The sequence below is a fragment of the Aulonocara stuartgranti genome, assembly GCF_965226115.1.
Source record: "Aulonocara stuartgranti genome assembly, chromosome: 11".
NCBI lineage: Eukaryota > Metazoa > Chordata > Actinopteri > Cichliformes > Cichlidae > Aulonocara > Aulonocara stuartgranti.
This window is the reverse complement of record NC_138947.1, coordinates 22,996,894-23,023,463: the sequence shown is the minus strand read 5'-3', so window position 1 is coordinate 23,023,463 and position 26,570 is coordinate 22,996,894. Positions and strand designations below refer to the sequence as shown.

At 39.1% G+C, this 26,570-nt stretch overlaps 2 protein-coding genes across 2 annotated transcripts in view; both read left to right on the top strand.

The window, feature by feature from the left end:
- LOC309716786 (F-actin-uncapping protein LRRC16A-like) overlaps nt 1-4,364 on the top strand; it is an 88,169-nt gene extending 83,805 nt beyond the window's left edge. The window contains exon 38 of the mRNA XM_082550819.1: nt 1,154-4,364. Coding sequence (XP_082406945.1) covers nt 1,154-1,326 — 173 coding nt within the window. The 3' untranslated portion in view covers nt 1,327-4,364. The remainder of the gene's footprint in view (nt 1-1,153) is intronic.
- Nucleotides 4,365-4,525: 161 nt separating this feature from the next.
- Nucleotides 4,526-18,516, top strand: LOC309717782 (secretagogin-like). The gene is made up of 11 exons (XM_082552618.1): nt 4,526-4,719; nt 5,131-5,201; nt 8,791-8,883; nt 11,898-11,987; nt 13,907-13,963; nt 14,296-14,373; nt 14,946-15,001; nt 15,202-15,247; nt 15,379-15,438; nt 17,110-17,178; nt 18,060-18,516. The coding sequence occupies exons 1-11, from the start codon at nt 4,650-4,652 to the stop codon at nt 18,186-18,188; spliced, it is 819 nt and encodes a 272-aa protein (XP_082408744.1). The 5' UTR covers nt 4,526-4,649; the 3' UTR covers nt 18,189-18,516.
- The last annotated feature ends 8,054 nt before the right edge of the window (nt 18,517-26,570 follow it).

The window sequence follows — 26,570 nt, the reverse complement described above, 5'->3', positions numbered from 1 at the left end:
ACACAGTGTGTTTATTCAAACTACATTTAAACAGCAATGTTAACTTCTGTTCAGATTAAAGTCCCAGTTCACCAGAAGCCTGAAGCCACTGTGGTCCAGTAAGCGAAGACTACAGACCGTCTTCCCCCTGGTCTCAGTCATCTCACTGAACTTGCCCATATTACTGTCCAAACACCTCATGTTCCCCATGATGATCACTCAACAGCTCCGCCTCTGAAACTCTGCACTTTGCACTTTCCTCCAGATCTCATCTGGGATCCCAGGCCTCGCTCCAGGCACTGCAGTTGTCAGCGTGATCTGCTGGTCAATGTAGTGCAAAGTAAAACCACTAGTAAACTTTAAAAAAAAAATGTAATTTTGCAAGATTTCAAAAGCAAAAAGTTGCCATTTTGACTCAACATAATGATCACAATAAGCAAGAAAAATCAACTTCATGCAGGCTACCACTCAGAAAAAGTGTTGTGAGTTTGGAGTGAGATTCTTTTTGAAAGTAGATACAAAGTACAGCTCCTGAAATATGCTGAAACTACAAAGACGGGATCAAAGCCAATATTCAAACTGTGGACAGCATAAATCTTAATCCCTAAAGTGAGTTTATGTATTATTAACTGAGTGTAGGGCTGCCGTTGAGAATATTTAAAATATTGCAATTTTCTCTCCATTTCTTAATGGAACATATGGAACGCCACTTCTTTCATTCCCGTGGGACCACAGAGCTTAAATTCATTCATGTCAACTCAACCAATCATATGCCATGGTACTGAATCTTACTCTTCAAATTGCACAGTCACAATGGTCTGTTGCCAGTTTAGAAATATGGTTAAAAAAGCTAACTATGCTTCTGCTCGAGGCTCTGAGCTAAAAGGTCCAAACATAGATAGCTAAAATGTTACAAGTTCTCTTGATTTAATTTTATTTTCGCTTTCCTTTCATAGTCTTATAACTTAATAATATCATTATTACAGCAGCAAACATGGTTATTTTTTCCATTATCCTACTGTTCAAAAATAACCATAATATAGAAAGAGAACCGAGGTGAAAATAAGCAGCCATCAGTCCTTGTGGGTTAGTCACTAAACAATAAACAGCTAAAACTGTTAAAGTTTTCTTCTCTTTCTTGCTTCATTATTTCTTCTCCTTTTATCTCCACCAGTGAGATCTATGTTGGACTCTGTTCAGCGATCCAGCCCTCTCAGCACCAACTCTGAAGATCACAGCTCCTCCAAGAACAAGGACCAAAGTGCAAACTCAGACAAGGACAAAGCAGCAGGCAAGAAGTCCTCAGACTCTGGGGAGGAGGCAGACAAAGACTTTATTTTGATATAAGTAAAACAAATTGACGTAAAACGCCTGTTGACAAGCTTCAAATTTACATTGAACGAAGGAAGGCCCCCACAGGGCAGCAAACCTAACTGTTGTTTCTTTTGTGTTAGAGCTTGTACCTGTAGGTCCTGTCTGACTGCAAAGTACAACAATCATATTTGGTTTGTAGTAGTTTATAAAAAGAAAACCTCTTAATTTAATCATGTTTAATGATGGGTTTTAACTCCTTGGTTATCTAACCTAACCCAAATACTTTACTATGTCGCAAAAGAGCTTCCTTCTCACAGACAGCCTTCTCTCTCCTCTCTAGATCACACTATTGATCTCTGCTTTCAGGTAAAAATCTCATGTCTGGAACTTAAATAGAAATCTTAAGTTTTCAAACCACTAAAAATGATGCATGACATTTATACAAAAAAGCAGAGAGACTGTGAAAGTGTGTGTACGTGTAAAATCTTTAACTTGAGTCTTTCTGTTGTCTGTTGCCATAGCTCGTCTCCGAAGGACCAAACACGCAATACCGCTCACGTCACGATTACTGTACTTTACCCATACAACCAGACCAGGAATCAATGGCGTTTGTTTTTTTCAATATATTTTTACAGATTTTGGTATATACAATCTTCAGCATGTGCAAAGGACTTTTTGGGGACTTTAACGGTGCCTGAATCCATTATGCAATTCGTGTTTTTTTTACAGGAATATACAGGTTTCAGCTGAGACTCTAAGCAAAGACAGAACTCAGATATATTTGATGTACTTTGACTTACTCACAGGGAACTAGCCAGACTACACTGCAGGACTGAGGGATAACTCTAAATCAGTGTAAAGCAAACACACCACCTGGACTCAAGTTAGACTCACTGCAAGAGCTGGAGTGACAGTGCGATGTGTTTAACCTGAACTTTATTGATAATCAGTATGGCTTCAGCACTGTTAAATAATACTGTTCTCTGTACGTAAACACTGTGGAAAAATATCTTATTTGCTGTTTTAAGGGGAGAGGATACCACTAAAGTGCAATACAGAGTTTGATTGTATACATTTTGGCCAAATTTCTGTGTTTATAACAAAATTAAATTCTTACTAAGTGTTCCTGAAAACAAATTGCAGCCTTTAGTCGAAATGTTGAGACTCTGTATTGCTCTTAAAGATAAAGAGGGCTCCTTCCTTCCAAAAACAGACTAATGTTATTCATTGAGTAATATTGACATTCCTCCAAAAGAAAAGCCCAGGCTTTGAAAATAACCTCATCAGTTTGTCCTCTGTGTAAAAGCAGGATACAGGAAGGAAATCCAGCCTTCAGACACTCTTCTTCCTCAGCATCTTCCAAATTTAGTTCACTTTTACTTTCCACACAGGACGGGGGAAAAATCTCAAGCCATTAGGTGGCAATCATAATGCTTAAATTCAAAAAGCAAGCAGTGCCTAAAGTGAAAGTGAACTGAAGGTAGCAGTATTTTGACCACGTGGACCTTCGGGCTATTTTGTACATACCATTTTCAGGATCTGACTGAGTCACATTAGCTCGGGTCTCAGGCCAAATTCTTCTGATTTCTCTCTTCTAAGAACAAGCAGTGACCTTTTCACACTGATACAGTTTGCAAACTTTCTCAAATACATGGTGCTTTTGGACTCAATAATCTTCAGAATTGAAAAAAAGTAAAGAAAACAGTGAAAGTGGCAAAGGATTTGTGGACAGCTCATCTCTCCATCTGCACGTGATGCTGTTTTTTTTGATACTGGACCGTGCAGTTTCACAGACGTTGCATAAATGGTTTGATATCCCACTCATGCCACGTCGGTTTTTAGTGGCCGATATGCTTCAGTCAGCCCACTCTTCCTGAGTGTGATGCTGCACTGTGTTGCCAGTTCAGTCTTAAACACATGCCTCTGTTTTTATTTCGAGCTCTGCAGTCACTCGGTCTGACATAATGTCAGCATCACACTCTATAAACACCGGTATGTAAACTCCAACCTTTTATATCGCATTAACTACTTATTCTGCAGGTCGAGCTGTGCTCTATTGTCATTTTGATATGTGCGCTCAAGATTGGGTCTTCATGAACAGTGTGAAAGGGCCATGGCTTGTATTTATGTTACTGTGCACGAGCCTAATTCAAGTCAGGGCCAAAGGTCTTACTGGTGCACCTTTTCCATATATTATGGTGTCTTCTGATGTCTTTTTTCTAGGGTTAGGTTTTGCTTCTTTGTCACTAATCATGGACTTGAAATAACGTCTCTGCTGTATATAGTCTTGTCCCTAAGAGCTGCTTTGATTTTCAACACTCAGACTTCACTTTTTGTCTCAAAGGTGTTCACGCCTATCTAAAACAAACAAAAACAAAAAAAGCACTACTTTGCAATATGCTGCAAGGAAAGGATCCGGACATCTGTGGTGTCGCGTGAAAGATAGTTTCCAGTTTCCTTCCAAACTTGAGTGTCCACATCGTTTCTGTTGGTGGGAGAAACATGAAAATAACTCGTAGCATTAAGTTTAGACCTCGGTGTCTACGTGTGTGACTGCATGATGTGACTGTGAGTTGTACTGTATGTATATATGTGCTGTCATACATGTAGGTGTGTGTATATATGTATGTGTAACATATGCACGTGTAATATACTTACATATGATATAGCCACACACCTATGTGACCGCAGCGAATCCTATATTGTTTTGGTACTAAGTACACTTCTATACTAGGGATTTGTTTGTAACTTATTTGGAATAATAAAAAAAAAAATTCAAAAAAAGCAAACAGTGGCCGGTGATGTCTTGATCATTTGTTGGTTTTCCTCTCACTTGTTTATAAATGTAGAAATGAATTCTTTGTACGTAATTATTTATTAAACGTAATCACTTTAGGTTTACTTAGATTGTTAATGCACTTCAATGTGTTTTTGTTGTTTGGTTGTTTCCTTCTGTCATTAATACATCACTTGTTCTGTTTGGACACGGTTAAATATGTTCCACTAAGTCTGATGATGGGCATTTCTTCATGCAATTAATACTGATTAAAATAATTTTACAGGCTATAACATTTGTCACGTTGTGTGTATCTGCTGTTCCAGTTGAAGATCTGCTTTGCAGTGTAGCTAAACAACCACCAGATGGCAAATACAGTAGTGCTGTTCCTTCTGGATGTGAACTGTGTGTTTCTCTCTCTCCCTACACACACATACACAGAGGAAGGAGGAGTGGTTTTTCGCTTAGTCACAAAAAGCATATGTCAACCAAGCAGGCTACAGTGTAAAAACAGTTTGTCACCTCAGACGTCGTTCTTTCTGTATGTGTAAAGTTCACAGCCTGCTTTTCCTTAATAAACATGGACTCTGCCTTTGAGGACCTGGACGCAGCTGGTTTCCTGGAGATATGGCAACACTTTGATGCAGATGGTAAGGACATTCACTCATGTCTTCTTATTGTTCTTATAATAAAGATACATAAAACAGTGGAGTACCTAGAATTATTTTTTTGTCATTGTTAGACATTTAAGAAAGGTGACCTCTCATGAAGTTGAAATATTATAATCACATTAAAAAAAATAAAAAAAGAAGAGAATGAGTGAGTTGTTCATTTCCTGTAGGAACTTTGTATTAATCACATCTGAAAAGATTAGATAAAACAAAGAGGATGTTGAATACTAAGCAGTAGTGCAAAGTTGCACAAGACACCTAAAAATATGAACTCGGCTTGTTTATGGTAGAGCTACTTCTCCACTAGGTATTTATTTATTTATTTGAAAGAAAATCCAACTTTGTTTAATTGTTAATGACATCGGGATTTTCTTTTTTATAATTGGACAGATAATGGCTACATTGAGGGCAAAGAGCTTGATGACTTTTTCCGTCACATGATGAAAAGACTGCGTCCACAGGTAAGTCGCCTCTGGATGAATTATTGCGATGACAGCTGTTAAATACAGTCAAGGGCAGCTGATCAAGCACAATGCTGAAAATTATAGCATCGTAACATCTGATCCTGACACTCTGTGTGCATGTAGTATGATTTTATCTCTATATAGTATCAGTAGAAGTAGTGGTGTAGAAATTTGCATGAAGGCCTGCATTTTATAGATTGTTTAGTCTAATGCTTTTCTATTTCTGTTGCCACAAAATTTACAAATTGCTGCACAGTAGGAGGTATTTTCTTCTTTTTGGTCTCATGAATTCACTGGAGGCAGTTTATGAAAAGAAAAGCGTGAATTGGGTAATCCCAATTTTAATTCAGACACAGAATTCACAGCATTTTCTGCCGTGTGGGCAGCTGAACATTATGGAGCTATCTAAAATGGGTGGGGTGACTTAAGGATGTTAGGCACAACTCAATTAAAGAGCTCTGGGCACTGTCAGGAAAAGCACTTGACGTGATTAGAAACTGGCCATTTCTGTGTGTTTTGTGCACTAATGACACATCGTGTTTACTGAGGAACGTTATAGTACCATTGTCTTGAAAAAAAGACAGAGCCAGCTCTTTCCTAATGGACACTGAGACGAGCACACATCTATTAGCACACGTTCATGTTTGCATGTGTGTTTATCAGTGGAACTCCCTTGGATACTAATTATGTAGTACTAGTACAAACAGACCACCAACCACATGTCCTTTTTGTCTTTCTGATGTTTGCTTTCCATCCATAATGCCCCCCCCCCCCCCCCCCCCCAAGGTGATATAGTGTTTGGTGTGTTTGTTTTTGTGCTACAAAAGCACTTGACAGTCATTCTGTTTTTTTCTATTCATTGCTTTTGAACTATTGGGCAGCATCAGCCACACAGTGCTCTTTGGTTTGTTCTTTTGTTTCCTGGAGTGCATCATGCCACATAATTATGCATGTGGTGCAAAATATTGTACAAGAATTGCTCACAAGTTGCATACTCAGGTTTTATGTGATACATTGCAAGTCTAATGTGGCAGTAAAATCTAAACAATGCTCAAGTTAGTATTGTGCTAGTCTAGAAAAACATGTTTTTCAAATTAAGTTGTTTGCTTTAAAATCTTTACTTAGCAACAGAGTGAGTGATACAAGGCTAATGCTCAAGAGCAATACTCTTTCTGCAATGAGAAGGGCTGTCACCTTGTAGTCTGCAGACTGTGTACACTGCATTGGATGAAGCAGAGAGTCAGACTTCAGCCCCTTAGATCCACAGGTTTCTATAGTTACTGTTACAGAGTGGTTCATGGTTAAAAAAGAACTGAAAGATGAGCTGCTAAATATACTTTAAAAGAACTTCAGTGGCTCAAAATTATCGCCTTCAGTTGATTCACACTTATCTGACATCTGGCAGAGAAAGAAACTGGTCTGCAGAGGAAATGAAAGAAGCTGAGATAAGCATGCAACAAACTAACTCTGCACTGCTTTTTCTTTCTTTTTATGGTCTATTTAATTTTGTTTACAGTCTATTAGAAAGTGTTTTCTTTATTCTTGAATGCAACTCTAGTACAGTGTTGTGCATCAAATAGCAAGTTAAGAATCCATCAGATAAAAGCACATAATTGAGATGGTAATGGAAAATAAAAAGACCCAGCACAGTCTGTCCACTGGGAATCTCAATCCCCGGGCGCCCAATGGCTGCCCACTGCTTCACTGAGTGAATGGGTTAAAGGGCAGGGATAGCTCAGTAGGTAGAGTGGTTGCCCCATGATCGGAAGGTCGGGGATTCGATTCCCCTTAACAGCTACCCTGAGGTACCCCTGAGCAAGGTACCGTCCCTACACACTGCTCCCCGGGCGCCCAATGGCTGCCCACTGCTTCACTGAGTGAATGGGTTAAATGCAGAGAGCAATTTCCCCACGGGGCTCAATAAAGTACAATAAAGTACACACTTTCTTCTTCTTCAATGGATCAGTGTTGTTCTATTCTAGGTGAAGACTCAAAGCACTTTACACAATATGCCTCATTCACATCCATTCATACTAGTACTTTTTTCTATCTAAGTGCTTTCTATCTAACAATTAGATATTCCAATGAATACATCGAAGAGTAATTTGTGGGTTGAGTATCTTGGCCAAGGATACTTTGGCGACCAGCCAGGGATCGAACCACCAACCTTCCACTGAGTAGAAGACCTACTCACCTAATGAGCTCCAGTCACTCCAGTCACAAGCCTCTGGATTGTTGTTAGGGTACTATATAAACCGAATGACTGATAAATGAACTGAAAAAGATCTCATTTTGTCCGAAAAGTTGTCAGCTCTCTCAGGACTGCTCTTTGACTTGAGTCAACAGGTTGGTCTGGCAGTAATTACAACGAGCTCGCACAGGTCCCAAGGATGGTTTCCAGTGGATGGATCAGTCGGCTCCGAGCCCCTTTTTGTTGGCATGGTGATAGACAGGCTGGCAGTGGAGATCAAAGCAGTAGTCTTAGAAAGCGATGATGTTCCCAGACAACATTGTGACCTGTAGTTCGAATACGGAGCATGTAGAAAGGCCCTGCAGAGGTGGGGGTATGCCCTGGATAATAGAGGAATGAAATTTGAAGTAAGACAGAATATGTGAATGAGAGAGAAGTGTGGAAAAGTGAAGCTGCAAGGAGTTGAGGTATTCAAGGTAGAGTAGTTTAAATACACTTGAGAGAAGTAAAGAAACGAGTGCAGGTAGGGTGGAGTGAGCGGAGAGGAGTGTGGGGGATGATTTGCAACAGAAGGAGCAGCAAGAGATCAAGGGAATGTTTACAAGATAGTAGTGAAACCTGCTGTGATGTATGGTTGGGAGATGCTAGCACTAACAAAGAGAGAGGAGGCTGAGCTGGAGGTGGCAGAGCTGAGGAAGCTGAGATTTTCACTAGGAAAGACCAGGACGGGATTAGAAATGAAAACATCAGATAGACAGCTCGGGTTCTACATTTTGGAGACAAAGTTAGAGAAGCAAGTTTGAGCTGTATTTAACATGTGCAGAGGAGGGATAGCTGATATATTGGACAGAGGGGGTTTGAGGTGGAGCTGCTAGGCAGGTGGGGAAGAGGAAGACCACAGAGGAGGTTCATAGATGTTGTGAAGGGGGACATGCAGAGTGACAGGAGAATGGTAGAGGGTAGATGTAGGCAGGTGATCTCCTGCAGTGATAATGTAGTGAGTAGTGAGAATGGGAATGTGAAAAGGAAGGCCAAGTAAGTGAACTGTGGGTTAAGCTGTGGATCAGTTAGTCTGGGGTAGAGAAAGCAGACCTTGAGAGAAAAAAAAGTCTTAGATTAAATAAGTATCCATGGTGACACTGCTTAAAATAAGTGTGACTCACCCATTGAAGTATTATGTTCAATATCTTTGATTCTTAAGATTCTCAAATATATAGTAAGCAACCTGTATGTAATAGCATAACTGGATTTATCTTATATATTATATTTTATTACTGTGTACATTTAGAACCGTTGTTTATTCCACACTGTAGCTGCCTTTCAGTTAAACCGTGTACTGGTTTTGTAATGGTTGAGTTTGGATAGAGAATCAATGTTTTGTTTTAATTTGTACAGGACAAAGTCACTGAAGAAGATGTCCAGAATTTGAAGAAAAGGTTTATGTCTGCCTATGATGTCACTGCCGACGGGAAACTACAGATTCAGGAGGTACAGCCAGTTGTGTCTCATAACACACATGAATTCTCCTTTTTTCTTTAATACCAAAGCTTTCAGCAAAATGTGAAAATTTAAGCTGTACAATTCTAGACTTTGGTGTGCACAAACATCCAGCATGACACTACAAAGTCACTCTCTGATAACTTGTTTAGTTTCTTGGGCTAACTTCCTGTTTTCTATACACTTTGTCTATTCAAGTCCTCCTATCACTTCTTTAGCTGCATGTCCTTTTCTTCTTTTATTTACCTCATCTATGTATGACAGTAGCTCAGTCTGTATGTTATCTAAGAAGAACTGAAATTATTCGGACTAATGGGGCTTATCCAAAGTTATCCTTGCAGCGAAAAGACAGCCAGAGGAGAATAGCACGAAAATCCTAATTTAAAGAGTAACAGTCCATATAATAAATATCAGTTTGCTCTATATACAATGTATAAACTGTACTCTTTTGTTCTTTTGATGCTTACATTATGCAGTGTAAACAATATACTGGCATTGTGAAAGGCCCACTGATTTATTTTAATTCTTCAAACATCGACATCATTTTTTTTGGGGTTTAACCAGGGTTAATTCTTACAGGACTTTCTGATTTATTCCATTTATTTCCTTAAATCAAATGTGACTGACGAGTTAACATGCAGCAGCTGTTCCCCTGAATTTTACAGACATATTTATATGTCGCTGCTCTCCCGAGCTCCACTCTGGGTAATTGATGCACCTCCCAGCTAAGCAGTAGCCACAGTGCTTCATCAGAGCAATGAAATGAATTATGTTTCCTTCTAACACAGAAACTTTCAGCCATTCATTAGACCATTCCCATGTGTGCAGCAACCACAGACACAAAAGCTTAGGCATTTACTCAGAAAGCTGAAAATAAAAATCAATACATATCTTCCCTAAGTGCCCCGTTGAAGATTTACTGTGACCGAGGCAGGGACAGAGTATTCTTTGTAGCTTCATGTTCTGCCCATCTGAATTTCCCGACTCAGTTTTAAAACCATAACTCAGGTTTTATGTCAGTAATTGCTTATAAAAATTTCCAGTCTGGTAACAATCATCCTTTTGTGCCAACTCTGTTTGTGTGGATGTCACTATAATCATTTTTATGTAAGCTATTATAATTGTTGTGCTACTTTAGCAGGTGATTCAAGCTCTTGTCCAAACAAATGGAAAGGCAATCGTAGTTTCAGTTGTCACATGCAGTCCCTGGCTGCTTACAAGTACACCTGTTAAATCAAGCAAATATCTAATAAGCCAAACCTGTGGTAGCAATCAAATTCAACAAGGTCAAGATGACCTGCTGAAGGTCAAACTGACCTTCAGAGCTGGAGAAGAACGGTGATTTAAATGAACATGGTGTGTTTTTTGGTGCCAGAATGGCAGCTCCGAGTATTTCAGAAACGGCTGATCTACTGGGATTTTCACACACAGCCATCTCGAGAGTTTTCAAAGAATGTTCTGAATAAGAGAAAATATTCAGAGAGTGCCAGTACTATGGTGCTTTGCTGATGTGAGAGGTCAGAGAATGGCCAGAACTCTTGGAGCTGATAAGAAGGCAACAGTAAATTAAATATCCACTCATTACAAACAGATGGTGAATCTTTAAGTAGATAGGCTACAGCAGCAGAAGACTGGATGCTGCCTGATATGATGAGTCTCAATTTCTGCTGCAATATATACATGGTAGGCCAGGTTTTGAGGTGAATGGAAAGAAAGCATGGAACTATTCTGATTCATATACGGTATTACACCATTGTTGGCACAAGTTCGCACTAACTGAACACTACAGGCTACCTGAAGACTTTACTTCCACCAGTGTGTGCCCACCTTCTAATGGCTGCTTCCAGTAGGATAATGTGTACAATGCTCTGTGGTACTAGCTCAGAAACTGAACTAGTTCAGAGACAAGTTCAGTCTCTGAGACAAGTTCAGTCTCTAAACAGAGTATGTAGTAAACTAACACCTCTGTTCAAACACTTCTCTTGTCATACTTGTCATAGAGAGTCCTCCAGATGTGTGTGCAAGATTCAAGGTGACAGAGCTTTAGCTGCGATGCTCCACACACACATTCATAAAGACTGCAGTTATCATTTTTAACAAAGTGTAGCTAATGTTCAGTCTCAACACATAAAAATTCACTACATGTAAATGTGTGCTAGGACATATATTGAGCATTTTATTTGCATCATAGTGGTATAAGTTGAAATACTTATTTAAGTCATATCATTTATAGATGTAGCATCTCATCTGGGTTTGTACCAGGAATTGCTACACACTTGAAGATAAATGTGTCTGAATCAACCACTTTTTGGGTCATGATGCCATCTCCCCACCCTGCACGCTTGAGACATCCTCACATACATTATTAGTAGGAAGTCAAAAACCCAGAAAGCCACAATATCCTGTCTCTGCTGCAGTTGCTGTTTCTATACATGAGTGATCTGTTTAAGTGCACTTAGCAAACAAACTGTTGTGTGCCAGATATACATCATGGCATGAATTCTTTGGTGTGTGCAACTGTTATGTTGCGACCACATGCCTCACTGGCAAAAAGAAAACTTACAGAGGTCTGTTTTGCATCTGTGACTTTTGTTTCACGGCATTAAAGCGAGCTAAGAAAAAACCATTAAGCAACACTTGTTTAGGCAATCAGCTCTTTAAAAGCCACATATTTTGTGCAGTAAACAATTTTGTTTTACTATAGGTCTCATCAGGATTTGTGACCTGAATGCGCCAGTATTATCTCGTGTTTTAGTAGGAATGATGATCGAAGATGGTTTAATCTGCTAATGGAGGCCTGATGTTGGTTAGAAGGACAGACAAGAGTAAAGCATCATGAACTGGAGAGGAGCCAGGATGGGCTAGTGCAGGACCACACCTAAATTAAATCATCCCCATGTGTTGTCTCCCAATATGGAAACTTTAGTCGAGAATTAAGATGAAAAGCTTCACGGAGCATCATCATTGTCTTTACTCAGATTTTTGTGTCTGTTTTTATTTTCCAGCTGGCCCACATGATCCTGCCTGAGGATGAAAACTTCCTTTTAGTTTTCCGCAGAGAAAATCCTCTGGACAACACTGTTGAATTCATGACGGTAAGGTCAAAAATAACACACGAGAGCAGAGCATGGCATGACCTAAGCATCGCCCATCAACAATTTTAACAATTAAAAGTAATGCCAGTAGTATTAAAACCTCTCAAACCCCAGTGGTATCTTGATGACCCAGGCTTTGAGGCTTGCATATGGAGAACACACAGTTAAAGATCTGATTAGTGGACTGTTTTTTATATCCTCAAATGATACATTATTTCACTGGACATCATCGTCCTTTTTTTGCACGTTGGAAGAGTATGAATGGGCTCAGGTGTTCTTTTATTTGATTAAGTTGACTAAAAAATCTTCATGGCAGGTCAGATTCAACAAGTCGCATGTGAGATTTCTGCATGAACGCTTGCAGCTACTGATTGTTGTTTGAAATGCTTTACAGTGTGGCGATAGCCCATTGTGGTTCTTCAAACCTTCAACAGGTGTTCCTGAATATATTACCCAAATTACTCACCCATCGAAATCACTGAGTTCAGGTGTTCCACTTCACTTCTGTGCTCACAGGGGTAAAATTAACAAACAAAGAATGGGTCGCTCTTCCACAAAGGGAATTCCAGGGTGGTACCGTGATAGGATGCCACCTGTGCTACAAGTAAAATTTCCTCACACTTAAATTTTCCACTGTCAGCTGTTAGTGGTATTAAAAAAAAGGTGGAAGCAATTGGGAGTGTCAGCATTTCATCCACGGAGTAGTAGGCCATGTAAAATTAAAGCATGAGGTGCATGTTCTGCAGAGGTTGCCAACTTTCTGCAGAGTCAGTTGCTACTGACCTCCAGACTTCATATGACCTTCAGATTAGTACAAGAACAAAGAGCAGAAAGAGCTTCATGGCATGGGTTTCCATAGCCGAGCACCTGCATCCACACCTTACATCACCAAGTGCATGTAAAGTGTCAGCTGCAGTGGAGACGTGTTCTCTCATCCTCTTCTCCCTCTGGCAATCCGATGGCTAGGTTTGATGGTTGCCCAGAGAACAGTACTTGTCTGCTGGACTGTGCCAAGTATAAAGTTTAGTGGAGGAGGGATTATGGTGTGGGGTTGTTTTTTGGGGAGTTGGACTCGGTCTCTTAGTTCCAGAACGCTCTGTGCTTCAGCATACCAAGACATTTTGGAAAATGTCATGCTCCCAACTTTGTGGGAACAGTTTGGGGATGGCCCCTTCCTGTTCCAACATGACTGCGCACCAGCACACAAAGTAAGGTCCAGAAAGACACGGAATGAGCACGTTTGGTGTGGGAGAACTTCACTGGCCTGCACAGAGTCCTGACCTCAACCGATTTGGGATTACTTAGAGCGGTCTGGTCCAACATCAGCGTCTGAACTCACATGTGTGTTTCTGGAAGAATCTTCACTAATTCCCATAAACACACTCCTAAACCTTGTGGGAAAGCCGTCCTAGAAGATTTGAAGCCGTTATAGCTGAAAAGGGTGGTCTGACATCATATTAAATCCTATGGATAAAGAATGAGATGTCACACAAATGTGTTTGCATGTGAAGGCAGACAAGTGAGTACTGTTGGCAATAAATCCATAATAATCGATCTAAAGTAAATCTGCACTGCACTTCCAGAATAGGGAGGATGGTGTAGGTTTGAGTTTATTAGATTGATCAGTATTGCTGAACTATGAAATATTTTTTTTTGCATACAGGTATAACAGAATAGCTTTAGTGTAGTTGTTGTTTTAAACTTGAGTATGAACTTGTACAAAATGCAGCAAGATATTTAAAAAAAAAAACAGTTTTGTTGATTAAAAAACACTATATCGGATTCATATCGGTATCGGCAGATATCCAAATTTATGATATCGGTATCGGTATCGGACATAAAAAAGTGGTATCGTGCCATCTCTAGTCTCAATAACCGCGGGACATCACATGTAATACTTTGCTGATTTGCCTGTTTAGATATGGAGGAAGTATGATGTTGACTGCAGTGGCTACATATCGGCTCAGGAGCTGAAGGTAACAAAAATAAACTCCTTGTGAAGCAGAAGCATTTAATGTGTCTTTTCCTCACTGACTGTTTCCTGTTCTTCCACATACCAAGATGCAATCTTTTTCTTCAGAATAGAGATTCGTTGTTTTTGGTGTGATCTAGTAATGGCTGTTTGATTTAGAGATATACGGTGCTTTAAATGCATATCAATGCTGTGAATGTCTTTACTTTTTTTTCATACCGTGCATAAATAAAGCGCTATTTTTGTTTTGGTTTTGTTTTGTTTTTTTGCAGAATTTGTAAACTAGAACTCCTAGAACTGACTGTTTTGCTGTTTGATTATTTGATAAACCGACAGGCTTTCCTGAAAGACTTGTTCGAGCTGCAGCACAAGGAAGTGACACCGGACAAGCTGGAGGACTACACTGATGCAATGGTAGTAAATCCAACTCTTGAATTAAGTGCGATTAGTCCTTGCTGACAGTTTATGCTGTTGATTCAGTGTGAAGCTGGACTCATCGGCCCCTTCATTGACTTAACTGTTAGCCGGATCGCCTGTTGCATTTCCTGTGTGGCTGTGTAAAGCTGGTAAAGGAGTTGTGAGTTTCCTGTAATGTTGACTTGTATTGGTTGTCCCCAAAACATTACTTGTTTTTATTTAGTTTTTATTAGAGATTTTTGCGATTCTTGTGATGTCATTTTGTTGGTATTTTCTTTGCTTTTGCGGCTATCAAATGACAAAAGGATCAAAATCGAGCAATATCAAATACAAATTCTTTTTCCCCAGCTACTTTTCTACCAGCCTCAAGTGTCAGACAGCCTATTCCTTCTCCTTTATAGTTTTCATTTTACAAGAGATTGATTCTCCCATAGAGGCATACAGATTGATGAGTGGCTCTAGAGTCGCAGGTGGTTTTAAGAAAAAAGGCAGAAAAACAAAGAAATAAGACAGACGTTCACTGAGGGTTATGTTTTTCATGCTTCTTAACACATCCTGTTATCTTGCAGATGAAAATCTTTGACAAAAACAAGGACGGACGTTTGGATCTGAACGATCTGGCGAGGTATGGCTCAAAGATTCTTGCTCAGTGATAACAGCTCAAGACGCTACATGTCTCAGAATGAATTCCACTGTCTCTTACCGGATACACAGAATGTCCGTTTGTTTAGTTATTCTGTAAGAATGAATGAAACTATTCATAAGATTATTTCAAAGCTGGTGATACAAACTATTTCCCTGTTTTTTCCATGTTTTTCCCGTAAGGATCTTAGCTTTAGAAGAAAATTTCCTTCTCCAGTTCCGAATGGATGTAAGTTTCTTCTTTATGTTGCTCTTTCATAAGTTTTGTAACTGGATCAACAACAGATTAAAATCTATGATTAAATCAAATTCTTGTTTAACTTTTTTCCCTCCTCCCGTCTCGTCCCTTGTTCATCCAAGGCCTGCAGTAAAGACGAGAGAAAGAGAGACTTTGAGAAGATTTTTAACCACTATGATGTTGTAAGTACAATAATACAGTGAGTGGATGAAAGACAATCATTTCCAGACATGTTTTCCACGTTATTCATCAGCACATTCTGAAAGAAAATATGGGAATATTGTGGTAAGACATCGTGTGGAACAAGTGACACATCATCACTACATTTGTTGCGCCTCTAAAATGTTGCATCTGCACTGTATTCCAACTTCTCAGTGTACTGTTAATTGTTACGGCAAGTCGTAGCAGATAGTTGTGATGAATCACATGATCGATCTCAGTGGAAGACAACACGTAACTGAAGACATAAGCAAGGAGGCACAAAATACAGGGGATATTTAGTAGGAGTAAACCAAATTAGGTATTACTCTGCAGGTATTTTTACATGCCACACAATGTGCAGCTATGTGCAGGTTTATTAACTGTCCATCTCTAACAAATATTTCTTTGGTTGCTTGTTCAACAAGCTAGAGACTAAAGGGAGAAAGGCTGCTGTCTGGCTCAGTGTTAAACTGACTGAATATTAAACTAAAATCTGCATCTATGTAGACAAACACTATTTGGCTTGCCAAATGCAAACCTAGGGGTCAAATAATATTGGATGTTTGGATTCAGGTTTTCTTTGTTAAAACAAAGCAGATATTTTTTGCTGTAGCAAATACAAAAAATAATAATAATTTCAGCAGAAATCATGAGCAAAGCACCCTGTGGTGATAAAGCTGCCAGCAGTGGACGGCTGTATAATATATTATTTTCTGCGCCTGCAGTTGCCAATTTCCATGTAGTGTGTCGATCAGATTGTAACATAAAACATGGGTTCAGCAGTCTCTTTTCAACTTGTTATTGAATCTCTTATCAGTAGGACTGACCCTAGGACAGATATCATCAGCACTATTGTCTTCCTGTGCCAATTAATAGCACTCACAGATTTGCATACTGTGCTGCGGTGGGCTCGGTACATCTGTAATCTAGATGATGATGTAAATAATCCATTATGTAGTCAAATCACACTCTGGGATGATGAGTTAACGCTGTCATTCTGATTAATCAAACACCTACTGCAGCCTGAGAACCCTCCAATAAGCCCACATATTCCCGAAAGTAATCTGCATGCAGTTGTCAAGTTATACCTGAGGAAATGATCTGAATGAACCCTTTTTTTCTGTACTTGGATACATGATCAAATCAGCTTACTGACAATTGTTCTGCAGTTTTCAGGATATTAAAGAATAAAGTAGTTTAAGTACTTAACATATAATAGAGTAGAAAGATGGGAACAAGTTAGTTAGCTAATATTTTAACATAGGCAGAAGGTTAAAGAGCTAAGAGCTGGTCTCTTGGTAAAACCCAGTTCTATTCTATAAACATTTAAGTATTTATATGAGTAGTTTTTAGCACAGAATAAAAGACAGTGACGTGATTCCCTAAGATCTGATTTTTAAACTTTTTTCTATGAGTCGTTTCACCGACGCCTGCAATTAATTTCATTCATCCTCCGATGAGTTTCCTTTTCCTTTGTACATAACAATTGTGGGACAACCCTCACCCCTAACTAGCAAACAAAAGAAAGAAAGAAAAAAGGAAAAAGCTGACTGCCTGACTAATGTGAGTGGGAAGTAAGTTACAAAGGATAATAAGCGCCTTTGTTTTTGCCTCTCTACTTTCCTACAACTTCTTTTCTTTTTCTTGTTCAGAGTGAGACAGGAGCACTTGAGGGTCCTGAGGTCGATGGCTTTGTCAAGGATATGATGGGCCTTGTCAGGGTAAGAGTCTGTTCTTTGGTCCACTTAATGTAATGGTTGTGCCAGTCAGAGTAGTACTTAGCTGAAAATGCTGACATTAGCTTACAAAACATCGTCCTACTGAAGACTATACCCCCCTCTGTTCTTCCACATCTCAGCGGTGGTCTATTGGATCAAGATCTGGTGACTGTGGAAGGCATTTGAGTGCAGTGGACTCATTTTCACGTTCAAGAAAGCAGTTTGAGATGATATAAAAGGATGGGCATGGTCAGCAGTGATGCTCAATTGGTACTAAGGGGCCCAAAATGTGCCAAGAAAATTACACTATTACACCACCACCAACAGTGTGAACCATCTGCCTGATGGCTTCATGTTTTCAAGTCACCAGACAGGGCAGTGTTTTACAACCTGTTTCATTTTGGCCAGTTTGTGCACATTAAAGCAAATGAAACAGGTGTGCCTAACAAAGTGGCCAGAGAATGTATCTGCTCAGTAATTGCTGGTGGCGAAATCATTCATCATCATATGTAAACAAGATTAATCATCAGTCATTGCTCTCCCTGTTGTACCATCTCTCTCCCTTCAACAGCAGAAATGAGAGTTGTTCCTATACAGCTTCACTGTTTTGTGTGTGACCTACATTACGTGTTATGGCGAGTGTGTAATGTTGTGTTATCTATATGAAACAGATTTATCAGACTCCCTACTTCCTGAATACAAAAACTGATCATGCTCATGCACACACACTAATGACACGTTGCTGTAAACAAAAACAAAACTCTTTTCTACCCGTTTTCTTTAGTTACACAGATATTAATCTATAATATAAATAAATACTGAATACAAAGAAGGGAAAGTCACCACATTAGTTAGAGATGAATTTGTACTTTTCTCCTCTTCAGCCTAATATCACGGGTCCTGAGCTGGACAAGCTGCGAGCCGTTCTGCTGCGTCACTGCGATGTCAACAAGGATGGAAAGATCCAAAGGAACGAGTTAGCTCTGTGTCTGGGAGTCAAGCTGAAAAATTAGAGATCTGTACTGTACTAGTGGATTATGAAACAATGACGCTACGTGTGCTGCTTAATCGATAATAAATGATAGCTAGTGGAATGCTGTGTTATGCTCTAAGTCAAGTTGCTAAGTTATTCAGCATTCATGGTGTATTGGATCCTGATATGCTAGGCATAATAAGATGCTCTGTGGCGAAATAAAATGACCTCTGATCTGAAATTACAGGTTATTTGTGCATGAAAACAATGAGGTTTGAATGTTACGTTGAAATGAACTTCAGTGCCATATGATTTGTGGTATATCAGTGTGCTGTTTCATGTGAAAATAAATCCTTTTTTCATTCTGATGTTTTCTTGGAGTACCTTATGCACTTGCATGTTTCTCTGCTTACAGAGAAGGCTTACTCACAGGATGTTGAGAATATTTTTACTGTAATGGTCTGCAGAGGAAATAAACAATGGCATATTGATTTCTCGTGTCATGTAAAATCTTTAACCCTCTCAGGCTCAAATTAAGTTTTTGTTGCTAATGCACAAAAGAATACCTGCAGTGGTACTTCTGAGTAAAAAAAAACTCATAAAATATGTATGTGGGGTAATCAGGTTGTTAGCTTTTAAATGTCGCAAATCTGCAACGCCTGCCTTGAGAGGGTTAAAATGTTAAAGCCGGTGCTGGTGTTTCCTGTAGAAAATAATAACATGAAAGCTGCACAGTCTTTGTAGATGAGACGCCTTTTCAGTTTCTTTTATCAGTTTTATCACATTGATGATGATGGCTGCAAAAACACAAGGAAAGAATTATAATGTTTGGAGTGTGCAGAAGCAAATAAGGGGCTACAGAAGGTGTGTCAAACATAAGGCCCAGGGCCAGAATTGGCCTGGCAAAGACTCAAACCTGACCAGCTGAAATGCTTCGGTAAAAGTGAAGGAGGGCGTCAATTTTGTGACTTTTAAATGTGTTTTCATACGTTTAACTACTTTTCCTGCTGATGAAGATCTCAAAGTAAACAAGCAAAAAACAATTAAATGTTCCTGTTTTTGCTGTCTATAGATTTTTTTTTTTAAATGAACAAAAACCTTGTTTTATAAATACGGAGCGGTCTGGGCAATGAACTACCAGCACCTTTTCTGTAATATTACACATCTGTCAAAAAGGAAGACCAAGACATGCTGTGGAAATTCAGTTTCTTCTTCTTCTTCTTCTTTTTTTTAACCTTATATTGAGACATCTCAGAGATTAGTTATTACACTGACAGAAAAGAGAGTTTCACTCATCCAGCCCACTTCTGGGTAAAGTTTGCTGTATGTGACCAACATGTAAAATGAGTTTCACATCCCTGGGATAAAGATTAATCCAATAGCCGTTTGTTGGCTGATCATTTGTATTCTAAAAACACTGTTTCTGATCAGGCTAAGCTCAATGATCTGCTTAGAGAAGGTCAGGTCTAAATACTCCACCACATACACTGTAACACATGTCATTCTGATCCTTCTCTGCTAACAGCTCACAGAGATGGACAATGTAAACTAAAGCTGTTAAAATAAAAACAGCCCTCAAGCCACTGAAAGGGACTAATGGTGAAGACCTAAAAGCTTTACTCTGGATTACGGAGCCTCATTAACCTTTGAGTCTCCACAAAGCTCCTGTGCGCGCATGTGTGTGTGTGAGAGATCACTCACCAAAGAAGCCTTGCTACCTTTACACTGTTTGCTTTATACAGGTAATAGGTTCAGTTGCGAGTGTTTTCGTGCATGTCTGGTACAGTTAAGGGCTGATTGTGTGTTTTTGTGTGGGCAGAGCAGCTGCTACCCAATTGCTGCAAAACACTTTCCCATTATGGCCAACCACCGTATCACATGAATCATTTGCAGTGGATGTTTAACAGCTATTGTAGGCGAGTAGGAGGGAATTTCAATAAAATACAATTTCTATCATCAAGGCTGGAGCACGGTGTATTCAGAATTATTCAGGCCATTTTTTAGTTTAATCATTCTTGTATTATCAGCTGAATAAAACTTAATTTTAGATGACAGTGCTTTCAGATTGACCTGGACTATATCTGAACCACTATCAGCCTGCCAAAGGCTGACGATATCACAAATATATCTTGAGTCAAAACAGAAGGCTCTTGGATTTTTAGATCCGCTTTACCGGGAAAATGTAATATTTTCTTTCCCCAGGAATAAGCTTAGATATAGATGGCTACCTCCTTCATTTATGAATAAAAATGACTGCACGGAGAAAGATCCATATTTTTGTGTAAATAATTTCCACTTTATAATATTGGTTGTATTTATTTAGTGGAGACGTGATACCTCTTGATATGTGGCCTCGGAGCAAAATATCCCTGAACCACCATTGCTCCAAGCCCCTAAACAGGTTATAAACCTATTAGGTAGAGCTTAATTCTTAAGTAATGACCCATGGATGCATTTATTTTGTAGTGTTCCACTGCAAGAGCTGTGCCTGATACTTTAAAGCTCTTGGAGTATGTCTATTGAAGCCAGACACAATATATGGTTAAAGGGTAGCTATAGTTAAGTCTAAGATATGCAGATCATGTTCACATCTATGCAACTGTTTCTGCAAACATCTGTTAAACTAATCTGAGCAAACAGGAAAGCATACCACATCACTTGTCAAATATGGTGGTGTAGAGGTTTATCTGTGTAGTTTCTCAGTCATCCAGGCCGTGGCACTCTAAGAATCTTGGAAGAAAAGCGAGTGACTTTTATCCTTTTGCACACTGCGCCTAAAGGAGGCCGTCTATGTCCGCGGTGAACAACTGTCACTGAATAAAGGGAGCGTTGTGATACCAACTGTCTGCCATCTACAATGCAGTTTTGCGATCAACATCCACTCACATGTGTCAGGTGACCCCGATGGGTCATCCCCAATAGGGCGAAGCAAGATCTTACAGTGGTTTCACCCCAAAACCTCTGGTGGTAACAAGGCAGACCTTTTTCCACACCTTGGCTCATGTGGTGAAACACATGATTAACAGTTGGTCAACAACCCTTTTAAGGGACAATCCCCTCAGGGTTTTAAATACCTGGGACTTGTGGAGGGGAAACATCTTCACGAAACTTCAGGCGCTTTATTTTCAAGCTCCTGAGACAATGTAGAGGTGCACAGGATGTTTCTGTGTGCTTGGATTAAGTTGAATACATTAAAACTCAAAAACAAGTCTGCATGACATTCAATTCTTTAAATGTTCTAGTTCATCCTCAATAGGAAAATCAAATTATTAATAATAGATTTTAATCTATAGTGTCGGTACATTATTGCAGGCTGAAAATGCATTACAAGTCACTTAAGTGAAGGTGTTGCTCTGTTTTTGACCTTAACAGTGCTGATACATTTCATTTATAAAAGCAGATTTTGGTTTTTTGCCAATTCAATGCAAATTTATCATCCAAAAATACTCTGGCTTGTCTGCTTGCGTTCATGTCACACTTTCACAATCAACATCCTGCACCAGGAACCTTCCTCTGGTCTGCACCAGGCTGCACCTGTCAAAATTCACACCAGCCCATATTGCACTTAAAGTGCAAACAGGCAGTTTGTTTTAACCAAACCAAACAGGGAAGGTGTTATAACAGCCTTAGAGACTGTTTAGATTTGGCTTGCTTCTGAAGGCCACCAAAAAAAATCTAACTTGTTTTATGATTTGTTTTGAATGTATTTGCACTATTGTCTTATTAAACGCGAGAAGGGCACCTGCTGGGTTACTGCTTTAACGAGGTAGATTTTACAGCCAAGAATCATTCCTAATTTAATCACGACTGCGTTTTTCCTTTGAGTGGCACATGGCACGTGGCGTCTAATGTGTTTTCACTTTGAAGTCATTATTCTGTCTTTGTGTTCAGTTCCAAGAACTAAGATGGCTAATAGGAGCATTGTTTTCCATCAGTGGGACAATTTTCCTGAAAAAAGCAAATAAGTTGTATGTGAAGTTATATCTCATGTTGATGATGAATACAAAATAGTCTTGAATGTAGCATACTAAAGGAACATTTCAACCGCTGGGAGATTTTTGCTCGACATGTGAAGTTACACCTGTTGTTACAATATTGGTGTGCTAGCTGGAAGCCCTTTGAGTAATTAAGACACAGCTGCTGAACCAATAAGTGCACGCATATTGGATTGTGTGTGTGTATGTGTGTGTGCCTGCATGTGAGAGGGAGAGCTGGAAAGAGAAGGAGACACTCCCTTCTGCACAGAACATCATTTTAATATTGGATAATGCTGCCCTCTAGCAGACAGGCAAGGGAGTGAAAAAAACAAAACAAACAAAAAACCCACCAACAATTTTTGTGATTTTCAGTGATAATAAATTGAGTCTGCAAAACAGTTTAAGGTTTATTCTCACTTGTCGCACTCCTAAAGCTTCCTGTTCTCCTATAAACATTGACATATAAAAACAAAAGAAACCCAAAGTGGGACTATCAAATTAAAACTGAGGTCATTAGAGTGTTAAAGTGTCACACTCATATATGTTATGTATATGTTACATATATGTTTGATTTCCTGGTTGATCACTTTTGTGCACGAATGTTCTCTTTATATCCAGAAGAGGCCACTATAGAGCTACGCATGAACACTCCACTTTTTTAACAGTATGACTGTTTTTTTTATTGTTCTCAAAAGCCCAATGTACTCACAGATGCAGATGAGCTCATGGCAGTTTAAAGAGACAAAACAAAAAAACTTTTAGCTGACCACGTGTCCTGACTGGAGGTAAGGCCAGCTAATAAAGAGCCAAGAACATGTTGCACATCTCAAAAAAAAATTTATTTCTTTAGATACATTTTTACTCCCTAAAAACAGAGACCACATGCAATTTGATGGCTAAGCCTAGCTCTTGGGTAAATATCTGCAGGAATGCCCTGCTGCATGAAGCTGCGTGTCTGACGATGCTAAACTGGGAACAATAGGTAGTTAAATTTATGAAGGCAGTGGTGCTGGGCAGACGGCTGACCCCAGTCCTTCTTCCATGTCACTTCTCCAGAATATTCTAAGTAAGTAAACACCAAATAAGAAAGGTGCTGTAAATTGTAACCCTTAAAAGCCTGCCTCTGAGCAGTTGCGTTTCAATCCCTCTCCTAGGTGAAGCATAACATTCCCACGTTGCCAGTGCTAAATAGCCAGAGGACCTATAAGCTGAACTCTCAACATACTTCACAATCTGCCAGGTCACTGGTTGCCAAGGATTTAACTGAGCAGCTCCATGACCTTTGCAATAGAAGGTCATTCAAAGACAAGATATGTTGTGAAACAAGGGCCTTTGAATTTATCTCGTAAATTTTTGCTGCAGTTTAGCCAAACTCAGAACAGTGAATCAAACAGATTAAATGTTATCATTATGTCACAAACTTCTTTGAGGTTCAGATGCAAAAACGCAAAGAAATCGACACAACTTGCTCGTTAATAAAGTGGGCCATCACAACATTTCTTCTAACAACCCAACTCTTATGTTTACTTGTTATTTCAGAGCTGTTTAAATGTATCGTTTTTAAATTTATTATTTTGCTACTGGTTTGAATTAATAATAATAATAATAATAATGACATCAATAAAACAGTAGATTAAAACAGATTCTAATAAATTAAAATACAGAAACCAGCAAAATACAACCACAAACAACAAATTAAAATAAAACCACAGAATTTGACAGCAAGTAAAATATGTAATCTGTAATCTGAATTCACACTCCCTATTGTTTATTACTGAATTCATTTATTGTAGCTGATCACTTATTTATTAGGACATCTCAGCACAAAACAGACATTCACGTTTAACCATGTTAATGTTCATAAGTCAAAATGTTTTAATAAAACAAATCTTGCCAGTCATTTCAAACTGTTTATTCTGCAACACAAATTAAGGAATGAAATGAAGTGAGGACTAAGAAATAAAGTCCTTAGTAATCAGGCAGTAAACATGACTATTTCTGTAACAATCATAAAGTTCCAGTGCATTACACAGCACTGAGACTGCGTATACACTTTATGCTTTTAAAGGGTATTGGAAGAATAATACTAAGTGTGTGTGGCAGCAGTGATAAAGCCAATGACTCAAACCACCCAAAACGTGTTTATATGCTGACATTTTGAAATTTTCAGCTGCGAATATTTTATTATAAGATACAGAACTTATTTAAAACATGCAATTACAGGCACTCGTACTTAAACATTATGTTTTTAGGGATACTTCTCCTGTAAATGCCCTCATAAATCTAGGAAATTTGTAAAATAATCCCCAAAAATTCAGTGATCGTTGATCTTAATATAAACCAAATATACTTTAGGCTTCAAAGTCTAAGTCCAAGCCCTTCTGTCAGCTTTTCCAGTCAGACCTCCCTCAGTTAGTTCGTTTTTTGTGCGCCGTTAAACTTGGCTGTGAATTCAATTTTTTATTGTGGTCTGATTTTTTATAAGCTCTCCCCCAAGTGGCAGCCATGTGTTCAGTTCTTCAGCCACAAAGACGTTAAAACAAACATCACCATGGAACAGATGAACTCTGCCCTCGGCTGCAAACTGTGACAAACAGAAAGCTCAACAGGGTGTCCTGTTGGAAATGCAAAGACTGACTGTGAATAGCATTAAACACGCTTTTGTTGCACTGCTGCTATCGGTCTCTGCTGCTTCAAAATGACTGTCAGAATGAACATTTTGGTTTTTCCCTCAGAGAACACTGCACATCTTCAAGTTAGATACATGACGCTGATGTGTGCAGGCAGGCACCTCCCAGTTTAAGTACTTTTAAGACAATAAGTGACTCCAAGGGCTGACTGCTTGAAAACTATGATCTGCTACTGAGCAAAAGAAAGTCCCTCGTACTTTATGACCAGATTCAATTACTGCACCCGAAACAGCTGAAAAGTTGAGTCTAAAGCTTCCCTCTCCTTGCACACAGGAAGCCATCGGGTCCCTCTGTTTCCTTCAGCAGAGTATAAAGCCATTTGACATCCTGTTGAAGTGCAGCCTGTGGTTTTTCCATACAACATGTTTTATTAGTTGAAGCTCCACATTGTGTCCATCCACTACCACCCACCATTAGAGACACATGCCTCTGTCCCAGTGATTCAGCTCATATGCAGTGGCATACTGCAAATAAACCCTGACTGAGAGATTTGTGGTGGCCTCCCAAGCTGCTAAACCCACTGACTGACTGCCACTAGGCAAGCGAATTTAAATTGCGATGAGCATTAAACTTTGTGTATGATTCATATGGACATGATAAAAGACTTTCAATATGTTGCCCTGAGCAGATGATTAAAATTTAGGCGACGGCGACGAGTCGCTTTGATCAGGATGTTTCAACTCTTCCTGAACCCGGCCAGAGCAAAAGATGAAGCCCTAGTCGGGGTGAGAGAGCCTGAAGCCATGTCTACTATGCTTTGACTCATTGGTTGAACAGCTTATTAGGCTGCCACTTTTTTCAGCGTTTTGTATCTAGCATATACTACTATGATTAGTATTCCTTTCAGTTTGTAAGAAAATAACAATGTGCTGGAGAGTTATATGTTTGAGGATTTAAAGCCTGTTTACTGAAAAGAACCATATTTGGACTTAAGGCATGGCAGTTTTAACCATGTTGAATTATTCAAGGTCTTATTTTGTAATTCCTTTGGAAAAGAATTGATCAAACACTGCAGTTACTGAGTTTACACTCTTTCATTTACTTCATACCACCATCAGAATGCACACTAAGAACATTAAATATTTTATGGGCTTCATAAAAAACATATCAGGAGAGACCAATAACCCAGACTGGACTTTGTGTTCACTTTTATCATTTTCACAAAACTGGAAAAAGCTCTGTTCTAAGTGTGTTACAGTTATTACAAACAGAAGTCTGTGCAAATAATTATATTTGTCTTCAACAGAGAAACCAGCCAAATTTGCATTGTGAATGTTTGGATCCATATGACTTATCCCAGGTGGTTTTCAGGTGGAGAAAACTTTCTGCAAACAATGAAGTCACTTTTGAAAAAGGATGTTATGACAAGCATATAAAGAAATATGAATACCCTGTAATAACGGTGTAATTAAATGCAATATAAAGCTGAAAAAAGGTTTAATGTACATTTGATTTGGGATTCCAAACTACAAAGTAAGAAAGTGTGACACTCACCAAAAGCTAAACCTAATAGAACATTTTAATATTGGCTCATAAGGTGTCATAACATGTCAGGAGCATATAATTAAACTGAGCAGAAGGACTGGAAAACAAAAGACAGCTGTGAAAGAGTCAAAACTACAGTTCAAATGTCCTAATGAAGGTTGGTTGCAAAGCCAAATCTATGCACACAGCTTCCACACAGGCTGGCTGACTGACTGGATGGATGGAAAAATATATGGATTGGCAAACCTCACCTGTTATACTGGATGCTGA

Coding starts and splice junctions, on each gene's coding strand:
- LOC309717782 (XM_082552618.1), top strand. CDS start 4,650: ATGGACTCTGCCTTTGAGGACCTGGACGCAGCTGGTTTCCTGGAGATA. Junction 4,720..5,130: donor GCAACACTTTGATGCAGATG/GTAAGGACATTC, acceptor ATAATTGGACAG/ATAATGGCTACATTGAGGGC. Junction 5,202..8,790: donor TGAAAAGACTGCGTCCACAG/GTAAGTCGCCTC, acceptor TAATTTGTACAG/GACAAAGTCACTGAAGAAGA.